The 13,230-nt window shown below is 45.3% G+C and overlaps 1 protein-coding gene across 4 annotated transcripts in view; it reads right to left on the bottom strand.

The window, feature by feature from the left end:
• Positions 1-13,230, bottom strand: part of tpst1 (tyrosylprotein sulfotransferase 1) — a 50,948-nt gene that overhangs the window by 12,507 nt on the left and 25,211 nt on the right. Inside the window, exon 5 of one of the 4 annotated variants that reach the window (XM_062386726.1) lies at positions 11,243-12,376. The exons of the other annotated variants lie outside the window; for them this stretch is intronic. Within the exon in view, the coding sequence (XP_062242710.1) occupies positions 12,299-12,376 (78 nt within the window). The 3' untranslated portion in view covers positions 11,243-12,298. Of the gene's footprint in view, positions 1-11,242; positions 12,377-13,230 lie in introns of those variants that run through there. 4 annotated transcript variants of the gene reach the window in all.

Genomic DNA, 13,230 nt, shown 5'->3' with positions numbered 1-13,230 from the left:
AATGTTTCCTAGTGGAAGCATATATAATGAGAATAAAATTGGGCCGAGCACAGAGCCCTGTGGAACACCATGGTTAACTTTGGTGCGCACAGATGACTCATCATTAATTTGCACAAATTGGGAGCGATCAGAAAAATACGGGCGGTTCCATTAATGTTAATTAACTGTTTGAGTCGTTGTAATAAAATTTGATGGTCAATTGTGTCGAATGCTGCACTGAGATCTAACAGAAAGAGGACAGACACAAGTCCCTGATCTGAGGCTATTAAAAGGTCATTAGTAACTTTTGCCAAGGCTTTTGCCATAAATATTATTTTCCTGGAGAAACTCACACAGCTGATTGGCAACAACTTTTTCTAAGATTTTAGAAATGAAGGGGAGATTAGATATTGGCCTGTAATTGGCTAAAACCTCTGGGTCTAGGGTGCGTTTTTTGAGTAGGGGTTTGATGACAGCTATTTTAAAAGACTGTGGTACATAACCTGATGATAATGACAGATTGATAATGTTAAGTAACAAACTATCAATTAGGGGCAGAATTTTTAATTTGGTAGGAATGGGATCTAAGATACAGGTTGTTGGTTTAGAACCTGAGATTAATTTGGTAAACTGATCACGGGTGATCAGAGAGAAGCTGTCTAAGTAATGGGTAAGATTCTCAGCCGTTTCTGAGATCTGTGTTGTTGGGAGGGTATTAGTGCCAATTGAGGGCAGGAGATGGTTGATTTTATTTCTAATAGTTTGAATTGTATCATTAAAAAAGGTCATAAAGATATTGCTATTTAGGGTTGCCATCATTAAGGGTTTGATTAACCGGGCACTGATATCCTGGTTTCACGGAGGAATAAGACACGCAGCCGTCATCTGTGTTTACCTGAAACGGATATGAGGGACACTTCCAGTTACAGTCATTCAAAGAATAAAGCATAGACGTCAGAATAAGGGCACATAATAATCGTTTGAATAATCATGATTTCGATATTATCCAAAATAATCGTGATTATGATTTTCCAAAGCAGCCCTACAATAGGATATGATTAACTTCCACATCATTAACTGTCCTTGTATCAATATAAAGAAAAAGGTCCACACACAGACGTGAAAACACATGTTTGTTTGTAACCTCACCACTTACTCATATTATCATTGTTACTGTGGAGAAACTGAGAACTTATTGATCACAATATCCATTTCTCACAAGGGATCAGAACAACTGCAAAGCCACTTAAAAGCTATTGATTGCGGTTCCAAGAGACAGCCCTGACACGACTAATTTACACAGAACAACCTATACCAACAGAAAGCCATGAAGCCTGGACAGAGAGCAGAGGTCCAAATGTTCGCCATTGGTTGAAAAGATACATAAGGATGTTACGTGCAAGATTTTCTCCAATTAGCTCATGTAAAATGTTTTGTAAACTTGCCACCTGTCCTGTAACCACAACCGACCTAAACCCAAGATCAGAGACTGTTAGATCAACACAATGTTGGCTGTGTGTACAGAACATCTTACCACAGAACATCACATATTTACTTGCAAAAAGCCCCCCATGGACGGACTATTTGCACAGTCAAACAACAAAAGAGAACGATCCTGAAAGAATGAATGAAATTTGAAAATAATCTAAACCAATCTCAGCCCTCGTCCATGGCTTGGACAAAACAAACATTATCTTTTTTAAATAGAAATTTGAAATGGTACCATAAACGCTGCCTTCTGGGTAGCTGAACAAGTAGATTGAACAAACACATTTTCTGCAAACGTTCTGGCTGCTTCTCCAACGTTAGATGTCCATTACCAAATTGTTGGAACCGTTTTGTATTAAATTAAAGACAAAGGTTTATGGGAACATATGTATCCACTCCTACTGCTTTGGCAAAAGGGCTGACACCATTTATATGGATTCAATTCAATCCAGCTGAGTCTTCACAGTATCTTCACAATACACAAATAATATAGTACCACTGAGATAAGGCTGGTCTGCCCAGGTCAAACTCCCCAAAACTACGTAACACTCTGTTCAACAAACTGCTTCCAAAGTATTAAACTAGATGCACACTGCATATTGTGTGGGGAAATCAGGGCTGAAGAGATGAAAGAAGAAGGTAAATATTTGGATGGAGCTAGGAGAAAACTCATTGCAACAGACTTCTAACCCCCCCCCCCCCCCCCCCCCCCATCCAGAAAACTCTTTGCGTGCATGCCTATTTTTTTTTATTATATTATATTATAAATGATGAACGTGAACGTAAGCGACCTTCACTCCAGCAAGGATACACACAAACAGGCCCTGGGGCTCCGCCAACACTCACTCACTGTGAGTTGAGAGGCACGTTCACATGTAGCAGCCAGTTGGTGACTTTGTTGAAAAACAGTGGAAACAAACAGTGAAAACACAGAGTTTTTTCTATGATCCACAGCTGCTCAATGATCAGAAGACACGCCCCAGACGTTTATCTTCGACTCAAAATTAGGTCATAAACACCGAGTTTAAAGCCTTAATGTCAGCTGATATCTTCCGACAAGGTGCATTCAGGGAACGTCAGAAATGGTTATGTCTGCTAGCTTAGGCATGTCCTGTGGACTTTTATGAATTAAACAGGAATGGCACCGGTTGTGGTCTTCTGCTGCTGTAGCCCATCTGCTTCAAGGGTCAACGTGTTGTGCGTCAGAGATGGTATTCTGCATATCTTGGTTGTAACAAGTGCTTATTTGAGACACTGTTGCCCTTCTGTCATCTCGAACCACTCTGCCCATTCTCCTCTGACCCTCTGACGTCAATAAGGCATTTTCTTCCACACAACTGCCACTCACTGTAAATGTTATCTTTTTCGGACCATTCTCTGTTAACCATAGAGATGGTTGTGAGTGAAAATTCTAGTAAATCAGCAGTTTGAAATACTCAGACCAGCCCATCTGGCACCAACAACCATGCCACGTTCAAAGTCACTTACATCCCCTTTCTTCCCAATTCTGCGGCTGCGCGCTTGAGAATGGACGCTGCACGTCCAACGTTTCAGCACCCAGTGTAAACCCAGTCTGCAATTTTTTCCACTCGGCTGTTTTTTAAATACCGCCGGTCACCACACACACAAATCGCCTCCTTCACTTCAAAGCTGCTTGAGAGTGAGGGCAAGTCAGGGGAAGGACTGGATTGCACATCGAAAAAAATTCCAAATAAATCGTTTCAATTCAATTATAGTAATTTGGAGATTGTTTGACCCCAAAATCAAAATAACGATTAAATTTATTTAATCTATTTAATTTATTGCAGAACCCTAGTATATCTTGTATTGCGATATAGCCTAAAAATAACCCAATAGGCTACCAATACCTTGAACTTGAGTAATAAAGCAGTAGAAGAAAAATAGAAACTGAATTACAGGGCGGCTGTGGCTGAGGGGTAGAGCGGTCGTCCTCCAACCTCAAGGTCGGCAGGTCGATTCCCCAGTCTTCCCGATCTGCATGCCGAAGATGCTGAACCCCGAATTGCCCCTCATAGAACAACAAAGTGCTGCTAATAGATGCAATGCATGAATGTGTGTGAATTGGCAAATGTAATACTGTTCTGTAAAGAGTTTTGAGCGGTCATCAAGACTAGAAAAGCACTATATAAATAATAAAACATTTACAGATACGGTATAGAGTGACAATCTGTGACTTACAAGGAAACATACCTGAAAAAAAAAAAAATCATATATATTCAACATAATAACTACAGCAAAACAATAATCAAGTTGGTACAGATGGCAAAGCCATATTTTTTTTCTGATACCTAATATGGTTTCATTGAACTCATAAACACTTAAAAGTAAAGGGACAGCTTAGTTTTTTGTAGCTACTATTTGAAGTCAGGTCATATGACTTCATGCTCAGCATTGTCCTGTAGCTGCCAAGTCATACAAAAGACATTTAAAAAATAAAACATCACCTTCAGCCAAACTCTTTTTATATTAATAATGGATGTCATGGAAGAAATGTGAGCGGGTTGCTCGTTGTGATGAACTTATCCAGATTTAAAATCGAACACAGCCTTTCAGCATATTCTGGATCACTGTTGAATGATATGAAAAAGAGCATTATCTGCTTTAGGTGCTTAGTATCTTCCGTCCGGAACGGTACAGACACATTTCAATCAATACTGCTGAGTTTCAGTACCCCACCCTGAATCTAAATTACCTCATAAAGACAAACTTCATACACTGCTGAGCCAACTCAAAAAGCTCTGAGATTGTTGCTCTTAGAAATGAACATGTATATATATACACTGCCTATAAGATACTTTTTGACGAATTTTTCAGTTGGATGTGCTAGGAAGGAGGTCCTCCGTATGCAGGAACACCAGCCAGGGGAACAGAAACAATAATATCAACCCTGCAGCTGTGTTTGATGCAGGGAAGTCCCACTAATAACCTGCATATGTACACAGCATAAATCTGTGCAAATGAGCTTCTGCACGCACATGCTGTCAACAAGACGTGTACGGTCTATTGTGAGTAGAATTATTTCAGAGGGCAGAGGGGGGAGGAGCACAGACATGGATATTGGCTGTCTCCAAAGTACACAAACAGGACCACAGGGACATTTGAAAAGCATTAACCTGGACAACATGGTGATAACATATAAAGAACAGCATGAGGATTTGATATGTCACTAACACACTGACATATGGGCAGCATTGAAGAAAAAGGGGTAACATATAGTGTGCGGACTAAGTTTTAAAGAACAGTCCGAACCTCTGGGAAATTTGCTTCTTTGTAGTCATCATACAATTGGACATTGTTTTAAGCGAGAGAATTCAACACAATGGAGCTATTGTTCACCAATAGCTTTTTGCTATAACTTGAAGCAGTATGTCAAGAGTACTGTCGCCAGGTGCAACTACAACTCTGTATTCACATTACGTCAGATTGATAGGGTTGTGCATTTTCATGGTTCTGTTGTAAAATCGCAGTTAGGCCCATCCCCAATCAACACTTTTTACACAAGTACTTCTGTCCCATCTATAGACCCCATCAAAGAATTAAGAACAGAATGGTAACTGTTTCTTTAGTTTATTCCTGAGGGTTTTCATTAACATGGGTGAAGGTACAGTAAGTCGATCCACTAACCAGTGGGTCAGTGTTTCCATCTCTGGTACCTCCAGACTGCATGTGTTAATACCCCACCGGCACATTATAAGCTAGGCTACACATACCCCTGATCTAGCTCCCTACCTGACACACAGATATGAAGATTCAATATTCAAGAAATGGATATTATTATTATTTCCGTTTAGGTTTAGTAGCAAACCCAACTTATACACTAACCTACGGGAAACCAGTAATGTGTAGTTTCCATCCCTAATTGTGATCAGATATAATTTTCCATAGAAATTCCCTCTCCACTCACATCTCACACAAATGTTTTCTGTTTGACTCATAACAGTTTTGAAAACATGATGAGTTGCATCAAATTCCTTCTACATCCACCCCCAACCCGTCATTCTGCTTAAACAAATGCAAAAGTCATCTCAAAGCTTTAGAAAAATATTTTGGCTAAAACTCCAAACTGGATATAAGACAAATCTACCGCGCACCATTGTCATAGACTTATGGCATCATTAGCAAACTCACATAATGCAAAACACAGTAGACCTTTATATGTACATCAAAATAAGGACTGAAAAAAATTACATTCTGATGTGGCTGATGTTCTTTTTAATTGTGAGTTGTTCAACTGCGGGTATTCTAAGACACCCCTCCCCCCACCACTACCAGCCTGCCTATGCTATTAAGGTTTCTCTATGTGCTGTGATGGCCCAGCCTGTCAGCCGTGCCACACATGGCTGAGGACAGCCAGGCAGAGGCAATCCAGAGGCGTGGTGTTGGAGGGGCGGTACTACCCCAGGGGATCCTCCTGGAGAGCTCCTCCCCTCCCAGGTGTCTCTTGTTGTCTCTCACAGGTGGACTGAGTCAAGAGGCAATCAGGAGCCCTTTAAAAACCAGAGGAAATGGGACCAGAGTCTCTTGAGCCACTGAGGGAGTAGGAACCAGACGCTTTCAAAAGGAGTCTCAGGGTAAGAGGCCAACGGCCTGCCTGTTTATCTGATGAAGAGGATTAACTGCTGTCTTTCTCTCTCGTTGCCATCAGGAAGAGCCCGCTGGAGCCCCAGACCCCAACTGCCAGACCGGCAGTTGGGGTCAGTATGCGCCCTCCTCCCTTTTCCCGATCAGTTGTAAATAAACGCCTAATTTCGATTTACCACACACCCCCGTGTCTGACTGCTCTGTTTCCAGTTTGCATACCCACTGTTCTCCTCTTGCAAGGCCGGGCTCCCACATATGGTGGAGAATGCGGGCAGTCTGAGTCTTCGCTATCAGTGGGTATACAGAGTTGGAATAGAGCACGTCTGATCGGAAGAGAAGGTCAACCATGGAAGAGATCCTGAGAGCCATTCTGGACTCCCAAGCCACTCTGCAGACAGCTGTGGTAGAGCTGTGTAGAGCAACAGGAAAAACGGAAGAGCGGAAACCAAGAGAGGTGCTGACTAAACTGACGCAAGATGATGACGTCGAGACCTATCTTACGCTTTTTGAAAGGACAGCAACGAGAGAGAAATGGCCAAAAGCAGAATGGGCGAACATCCTTATGCCTTTCCTGACCGGCGAAGCTCAGAAAGCCTGTCGAGATCTTTCAGCTGCAGAGGCTGTGAGTTATGATAAGGTAAAGACTGCCATCCTAGGCCAATATGGACTTAGCCTCCCCGCCAAAGCACAGCGAGTGCATGACTGGAGCTACGACCCTGCTCTCCCCGTCCGGGCACAGGTGATGGGGCTAGTCCGTCACACCAGGAGCTGGCTGGAAGAAGCAGAAGGGCCGCCCATAGTGGACAGAGTGGTGATTGACCGGTGTACAAGAGGCTTGCCAAATGACATCAAGAGGTATGTCGCCCAGCAGGGGCCTCCCAATGTGAACACATTAATAGCCTTAATAGAAAATCACCGAGTGATGGCTAATCTGATGCGGTCAGAAAACAAGCCAAACAATTATAAAGCCAAGACAGAGAGAGAGATGGTAGGCAAAGCTGTCAGTTCCCCACCAGCCCGAACGCCCCCTGGCTGGACCGGACCAGCTGCGAGACGAACCCAGTGGCCTCCTCCAATCCCACGATGTTTTTCCTGTGGCAGAGAGGGACACCTAGCCAGAGAGTGTCCGGATCGGGATGAGCCGATGCCGACAGCTGGGTCTACCGACAACAAGGGTCTCTACTGCCACCACCTCACTACCTGTTGGGCCCATGAGGGAGCACCAGCCCCAAGGTTTCCGGTGAAGATTGCAGGGAGAGACACAGAGGCCCTCTTGGACTCCGGAAGTATGGTTTCTCTCGTTCGACCACAATTCGCCAGTGCCCCCTGGGGTGAAGAGATGGCCGTGTCCTGCATCCATGGGGATACCCGGAAGTATCCAACCTCCAAAATCCAAGTAATCACTCCTCGAGGACGATTCACTCTGCAGGTTGGGGTAGTCGAGCAACTGCCGGTGCCTGTGCTTTTCGGCCGGGACAGCCCCCTCTTCTCCCGCTACTGGCCCGCGGAGGCAATGGACCCAAAATGGCAAACCAGAAGACGACCGGAGAAGAAGAGAAAGTCTTCCGTAGCTCGCCCCGCCTGGGCAGCAGTATCCCCCGATGGCAGCCCAGCAGAAACTACTAATGACGACAGGGAGGAAGCCGTCCACACCCAGACCACAGCAACAGACCCCGAACGGGCAGCGGAGATGGAGCCCCTGGAAGACATACAATCAGATGAGGTGTTCTCTCAATTCCCGGAAGTTGAAATGGAGGGAGGACTCAGGCCAGGACAATTCGGCTCGGCCCAGCTGCAGGATCCCAACCTAACCCAAGCCTGGAGAGACGTCCAAGTAATAGAGGGTCAAAAGCAGGCTGGGGTGAGTCAAGTGTCTTTTCCACATTTCATGATCAAGAATAAGCTGTTATACCGAGTAACCAAAAAGAACTCTGATATCGGTGAACAGTTGCTTATCCCCAAAGAGTATGCTTCCAAAGTGTTGTACCTAGCCCACTCCCACTTACTAGGGGCACATTTGGGGAGGGAGAAGACGTATGAACGTGTTCTCAGCCGTTTCTACTGGCCGGGAGTCAAAAGGGCCGTGGAGGACTACTGCAGACATTGTGCCGAGTGTCAAATCAACTCCCCAAAGGTAGAGTACCGAAACCCTCTGATACCCCTCCCCATTATTGAAACACCGTTTAGCAGGATTGCCATGGACATAGTTGGGCCCTTACCGAAGTCTAGCCGTGGCCACCGCTATATTCTAGTTATACTGGGCTACGCAACCCGTTACCCGGAGGCCATTCCTCTACGGTCTGCTACGGGGAAGGTGGTCGCCAGAGAGATGTTTCTGCTCTTCAGTAGAGTAGGCCTGCCGGATGGGATCCTTACAGACCAAGGGTCCTGCTTTATGTCCAAAGTGATGAAATGTCTGTGCCAAAGTCTAAAGGTGAGACAAATCAGAACCTCCGTCTATCACCCTCAGACAGATGGACTTGTAGAGAGGTTTAACAAAACTCTAAAACACATGCTGCGCAAGGTGATCGATATTGATGGGAAGAACTGGGACCAACTCCTGCCATATATTCTGTTCTCTATACGGGAAGTACCCCAGGGTTCGACTGGTTTCTCACCGTTTGAGCTTCTGTACGGTCGGAGACCCCGGGGTTTGCTGGATGTTGCCAAGGAAGCCTGGGAGCAGCAGCCGTCCACCCAGCGCAGCATCGTGGAGCACGTGGAGCAAATGCACCACCGAATGACCCAAGTCTGGCCATTAGTCCGGGAGCACATGCAGCAAGCCCAAGCGCAACAAGCAAAGGTATACAACCGGGGAGCCCAGGTGAGAGAGTTCAAACCTGGAGACAAGGTAATGGTTTTACTTCCAACAAATGATTGCAAGTTTTTAGCCAAGTGGCAAGGGCCTTATGAAATACTGGAACGGGTGGGGCCTGTGAATTATCGTGTACGGCAGACAGGCCGTAGGAAAGCCAAACAACTTTACCATGTAAATTTGCTGAAGCCATGGCATGAGCCTCTCCCTGTCCCCTCTAATGTCCTGCTAGCTAACCTGCCTCCCCAGGTCCTCCCGCCAGTGAATATGAGTGACCAGCTGTCATCCAGGCAAGGACAAGATCTCCGAGAACTGCTCGATAGAAACAGAGATGTCTTCTCCGAGGCCCCGGGTCGAACAACAGCCATCGCCCATGACATCAGAACAGAGCCGGGAAAGATAGTAAGGCTACGACCATACCGAATCCCAGAGGCCAGACGGGAGGCCATCAGAAAGGAGGTGAGGAAAATGCTTGACCTTGGGGTGGTGGAGGAGTCACACAGTGCCTGGTCCAGTCCGATAGTCCTTGTTGGGAAGCCGGATGGCAGCATTAGGTTCTGCAATGACTATAGAAAGTTAAATGAGATTTCTCTGTTTGACACCTACCCTATGCCCCGGGTAGATGAGCTGGTCGAGAGGTTAGGACCTGCCCGGTTCATCTCCACGCTAGATTTAACCAAAGGATATTGGCAGGTTCCACTCACCCCACAAGCAAGGGAGAAGACAGCTTTCTCAACGCCAGACGGCGCCTTCCACTATCGAGTCCTCCCGTTTGGTCTTCATGGAGCCCCGGCAACGTTCCAGAGGCTCATGGATAAAGTGCTCCGGCCACACCAGGCCTACGCTGCGGCGTATCTGGACGACATTGTAATCCACAGCACGTCATGGGAGAACCATCTGCAGCACCTGGCAGCTGTTCTCCAGGCCTTACGAGAGGCGGGACTGACAGCCAACCCTGCAAAGTGCTGCCTCGCCCTGGCGGAGGCGAATTACCTTGGGTACACTGTCGGACGAGGAAATGTGAAACCCCAGGTAAAGAAGGTGGATGCCATAACAACCTGGCCCCAACCCCAGACAAAACGTCAGGTGAGAACCTTTCTAGGGTTATTGGGGTATTACAGACAATTCATCCCTAACTTTGCCTCTTTAGCGGCCCCCTTACATGAACTGACAAACAAAAGTGCATCCAACCGGGTGAAGTGGACGGAACAGACACAGCTGGCCTTCCATGCCTTGAAGAAAGCCCTCTGCAGCGAAACCATGCTACACACCCCCGACTTCGGCAAGAGGTTTGTACTTCAAACAGACGCGTCAGAGGTAGGCCTTGGTGCAGTCCTGTCCCAAGTACATGATGGATGTGAATACCCCATAACCTTTGTAAGCCGCAAACTGCTTCCCCATGAGAAGAATTATGCAACAATAGAAAAGGAATGTCTAGCTGTTAAATGGGCGATAGACAAACTAAGATATCACCTACTGGGTCGAGAGTTTACATTGGTCACTGACCACGCCCCACTGAAATGGATGGCCTTCAACAAAGACAGGAATGCCAGAATAACCCGTTGGTTTCTACACCTACAGGACTTTAAGTTTACAGTGGAACACAGAGCCGGAAAGCTGCATGGGAACGCTGATGCCATGTCGAGAAGGGACGACTGCCTGTGGTCGGCCGCTCCCCACCGTGGATCGGAGCTGAGGGGGGGGGTATGTGATGGCCCAGCCTGTCAGCCGTGCCACACATGGCTGAGGACAGCCAGGCAGAGGCAATCCAGAGGCGTGGTGTTGGAGGGGCGGTACTACCCCAGGGGATCCTCCTGGAGAGCTCCTCCCCTCCCAGGTGTCTCTTGTTGTCTCTCACAGGTGGACTGAGTCAAGAGGCAATCAGGAGCCCTTTAAAAACCAGAGGAAATGGGACCAGAGTCTCTTGAGCCACTGAGGGAGTAGGAACCAGACGCTTTCAAAAGGAGTCTCAGGGTAAGAGGCCAACGGCCTGCCTGTTTATCTGATGAAGAGGATTAACTGCTGTCTTTCTCTCTCGTTGCCATCAGGAAGAGCCCGCTGGAGCCCCAGACCCCAACTGCCAGACCGGCAAAACTATTTGATTTATCTTTATGCGCCCTCCTCCCTTTTCCCGATCAGTTGTAAATAAACGCCTAATTTCGATTTACCACACACCCCCGTGTCTGACTGCTCTGTTTCCAGTTTGCATACCCACTGTTCTCCTCTTGCAAGGCCGGGCTCCCACAGTGCGCAGATTCTTGCCAATGGGTGATGTGTCATGCTGCTGATGTACGAGTCACAGCTTTATGTGATCAAGAAGACACTCTCTGCCGGATCGGAAAACGTCAGGATGATGCAGTGATGATGTTTCAGCAAAGCTAAAAAATTTATATATATATATATATATTAAGAGAGGGCCTCCTGCTTAATGCAAAATAAACACACATATTGCACTAACAATCACTGCTGATGAGATCCCCATCTTCGACGACTTTGACCGTGGCTGATGCAGTGCAGGTAAGGCAGACTAATACAGTGGAAACCGGATATATATAAAATCAACAGTATGGTTCAAAAAGCCTTGAACATAATAGTTCCTATACAGATGCTATTTAAATAATTTGTAATAGTAATCAGGTAGTACTCTTACAGTGCTCAAATTGATTCTTTTCATACATGTTTTGAATGTAAAAAGTAAACTCTACAGTTTTTACAAGCTCTGTCAGTTATTTACTGCTCCTCGCTGTGTCTCCATCATTCATGTCCCCCTCCTGCAAAAGTGCTCAGTCGCACTACTCCAAGTACTGGACTTCAAGACTCCATTCAGAGGACCGAAATAACATGCCATAAACCTGGCATGGCTAAAGGCTACAACAGCTCTAGATCCCAGATTCAAGAACCTCAGGTTCCGTCCAAGAGCACAGTGGAAAATAGTCTGGCAGAATCTGAGTGAGATGATGATGGGCATCACAGTGCTCCAAAAATGAAATTGAAACACCCACCAAAGAACAAGATGGCCATCCAACTAATAGGGTCAATGGTGTTTCTCTGTTTAATAAGTCTGTAATTTATCATGGATGTTGGCAATTCCAAGCCGTCCCTTAGATATTTCACTCAGCTAGATGGAGAGAGAAACAGGAAAAGAGATAAGCTTGAGAGACACGGTGAATTTGACAGAGGCAAGCGGGGGGATCTCTAGATTCAACTCAATACTGGTGTATCTGCGGTAGGAAACGCCATGTGAGTAAATGACAGATTAGAGAGAGTTGGTGTACAGAGAGAACAGGAGGGGACCCTGGACATAAACTTGAGGGTTCAACATTTATTTTCACTTAATGAATGATTTGAGTTATGTTTAGGTCTACATCACAAATTTACCAACAAATCACAGAGGAAAAATTGAACTAGTGGAAACTAAAGCTTCTCCTTTCCCCAATCCTCAGCTATTGTCTCCTCTCCAGGGTGCAATGTGGAGTTATCTTCTTCCCAGTACTGTAGATTATAACAGACACAGAATTATATCTTACAGAGTATCAGCAGGATTTAACAATGTTGGCACCACTTCTATTCACTATATAAACACTTTGAGAAACCATGCATCTATGCACCAGTATTACCCCAAAAGCCCTGACTCCATATCATTTGAGATAAAAAAATGTATGGAGTCAGGGCTTAACCCTAGATCAGGGCTTAATAACCCTAACCCTATCAGCTGATAGCTTAGCTTGAGAAAAGGAATTTAATATAAATGTAACATATTCTACTCCAAAAATAGCATATGTCTTCCCAGAATATAAGGACACACACACACACACACACAACAACCCACACCCACACGTAATTACAGTTGTCCTTTATCCCTGAAATGCACTTCAAGTGGATTTTCTCTTAAGACATTAAGATCATAACATTGTTATTAATGTGCTGACTGAGCTGATTCCATTTTCCAGAACTCAGACATCTATTTAGGTGCAGCATGAAATCATTTAATAGACAGCATTGACCGGCTATATAACAGTATTGTGGCCTTTCGAGAAGAACAAACCAACAAACCGGCATGCACGAGTCAGCCCAAAAGTAATAATACTCATCTTGTAACCCCTCTAAGGTTAACAAATTAACACATCTTTTGATAAAATGTTAATAGGCAATTTGTCCTAATAAGAAGCATTATATCACAATCATTTTAACACACAATCATGATCCAGAGTCTGATTGGCAATTTTTGTACTGTTGAGAATTTTTCGGGCTCCATCCAGCCTCCATACACGTTAATTTGGGTATCTGGCATGTCTGGCGTTACAAAAACTCTGGAAAAAAACAACTCCCGGGAATTGTTGTGGTTC

The sequence above is a fragment of the Platichthys flesus genome, chromosome 4 (genome assembly GCF_949316205.1).
Source record: "Platichthys flesus chromosome 4, fPlaFle2.1, whole genome shotgun sequence".
Lineage (NCBI taxonomy): Eukaryota > Metazoa > Chordata > Actinopteri > Pleuronectiformes > Pleuronectidae > Platichthys > Platichthys flesus.
This window is presented reverse-complemented; position numbering and strand designations above follow the sequence as displayed.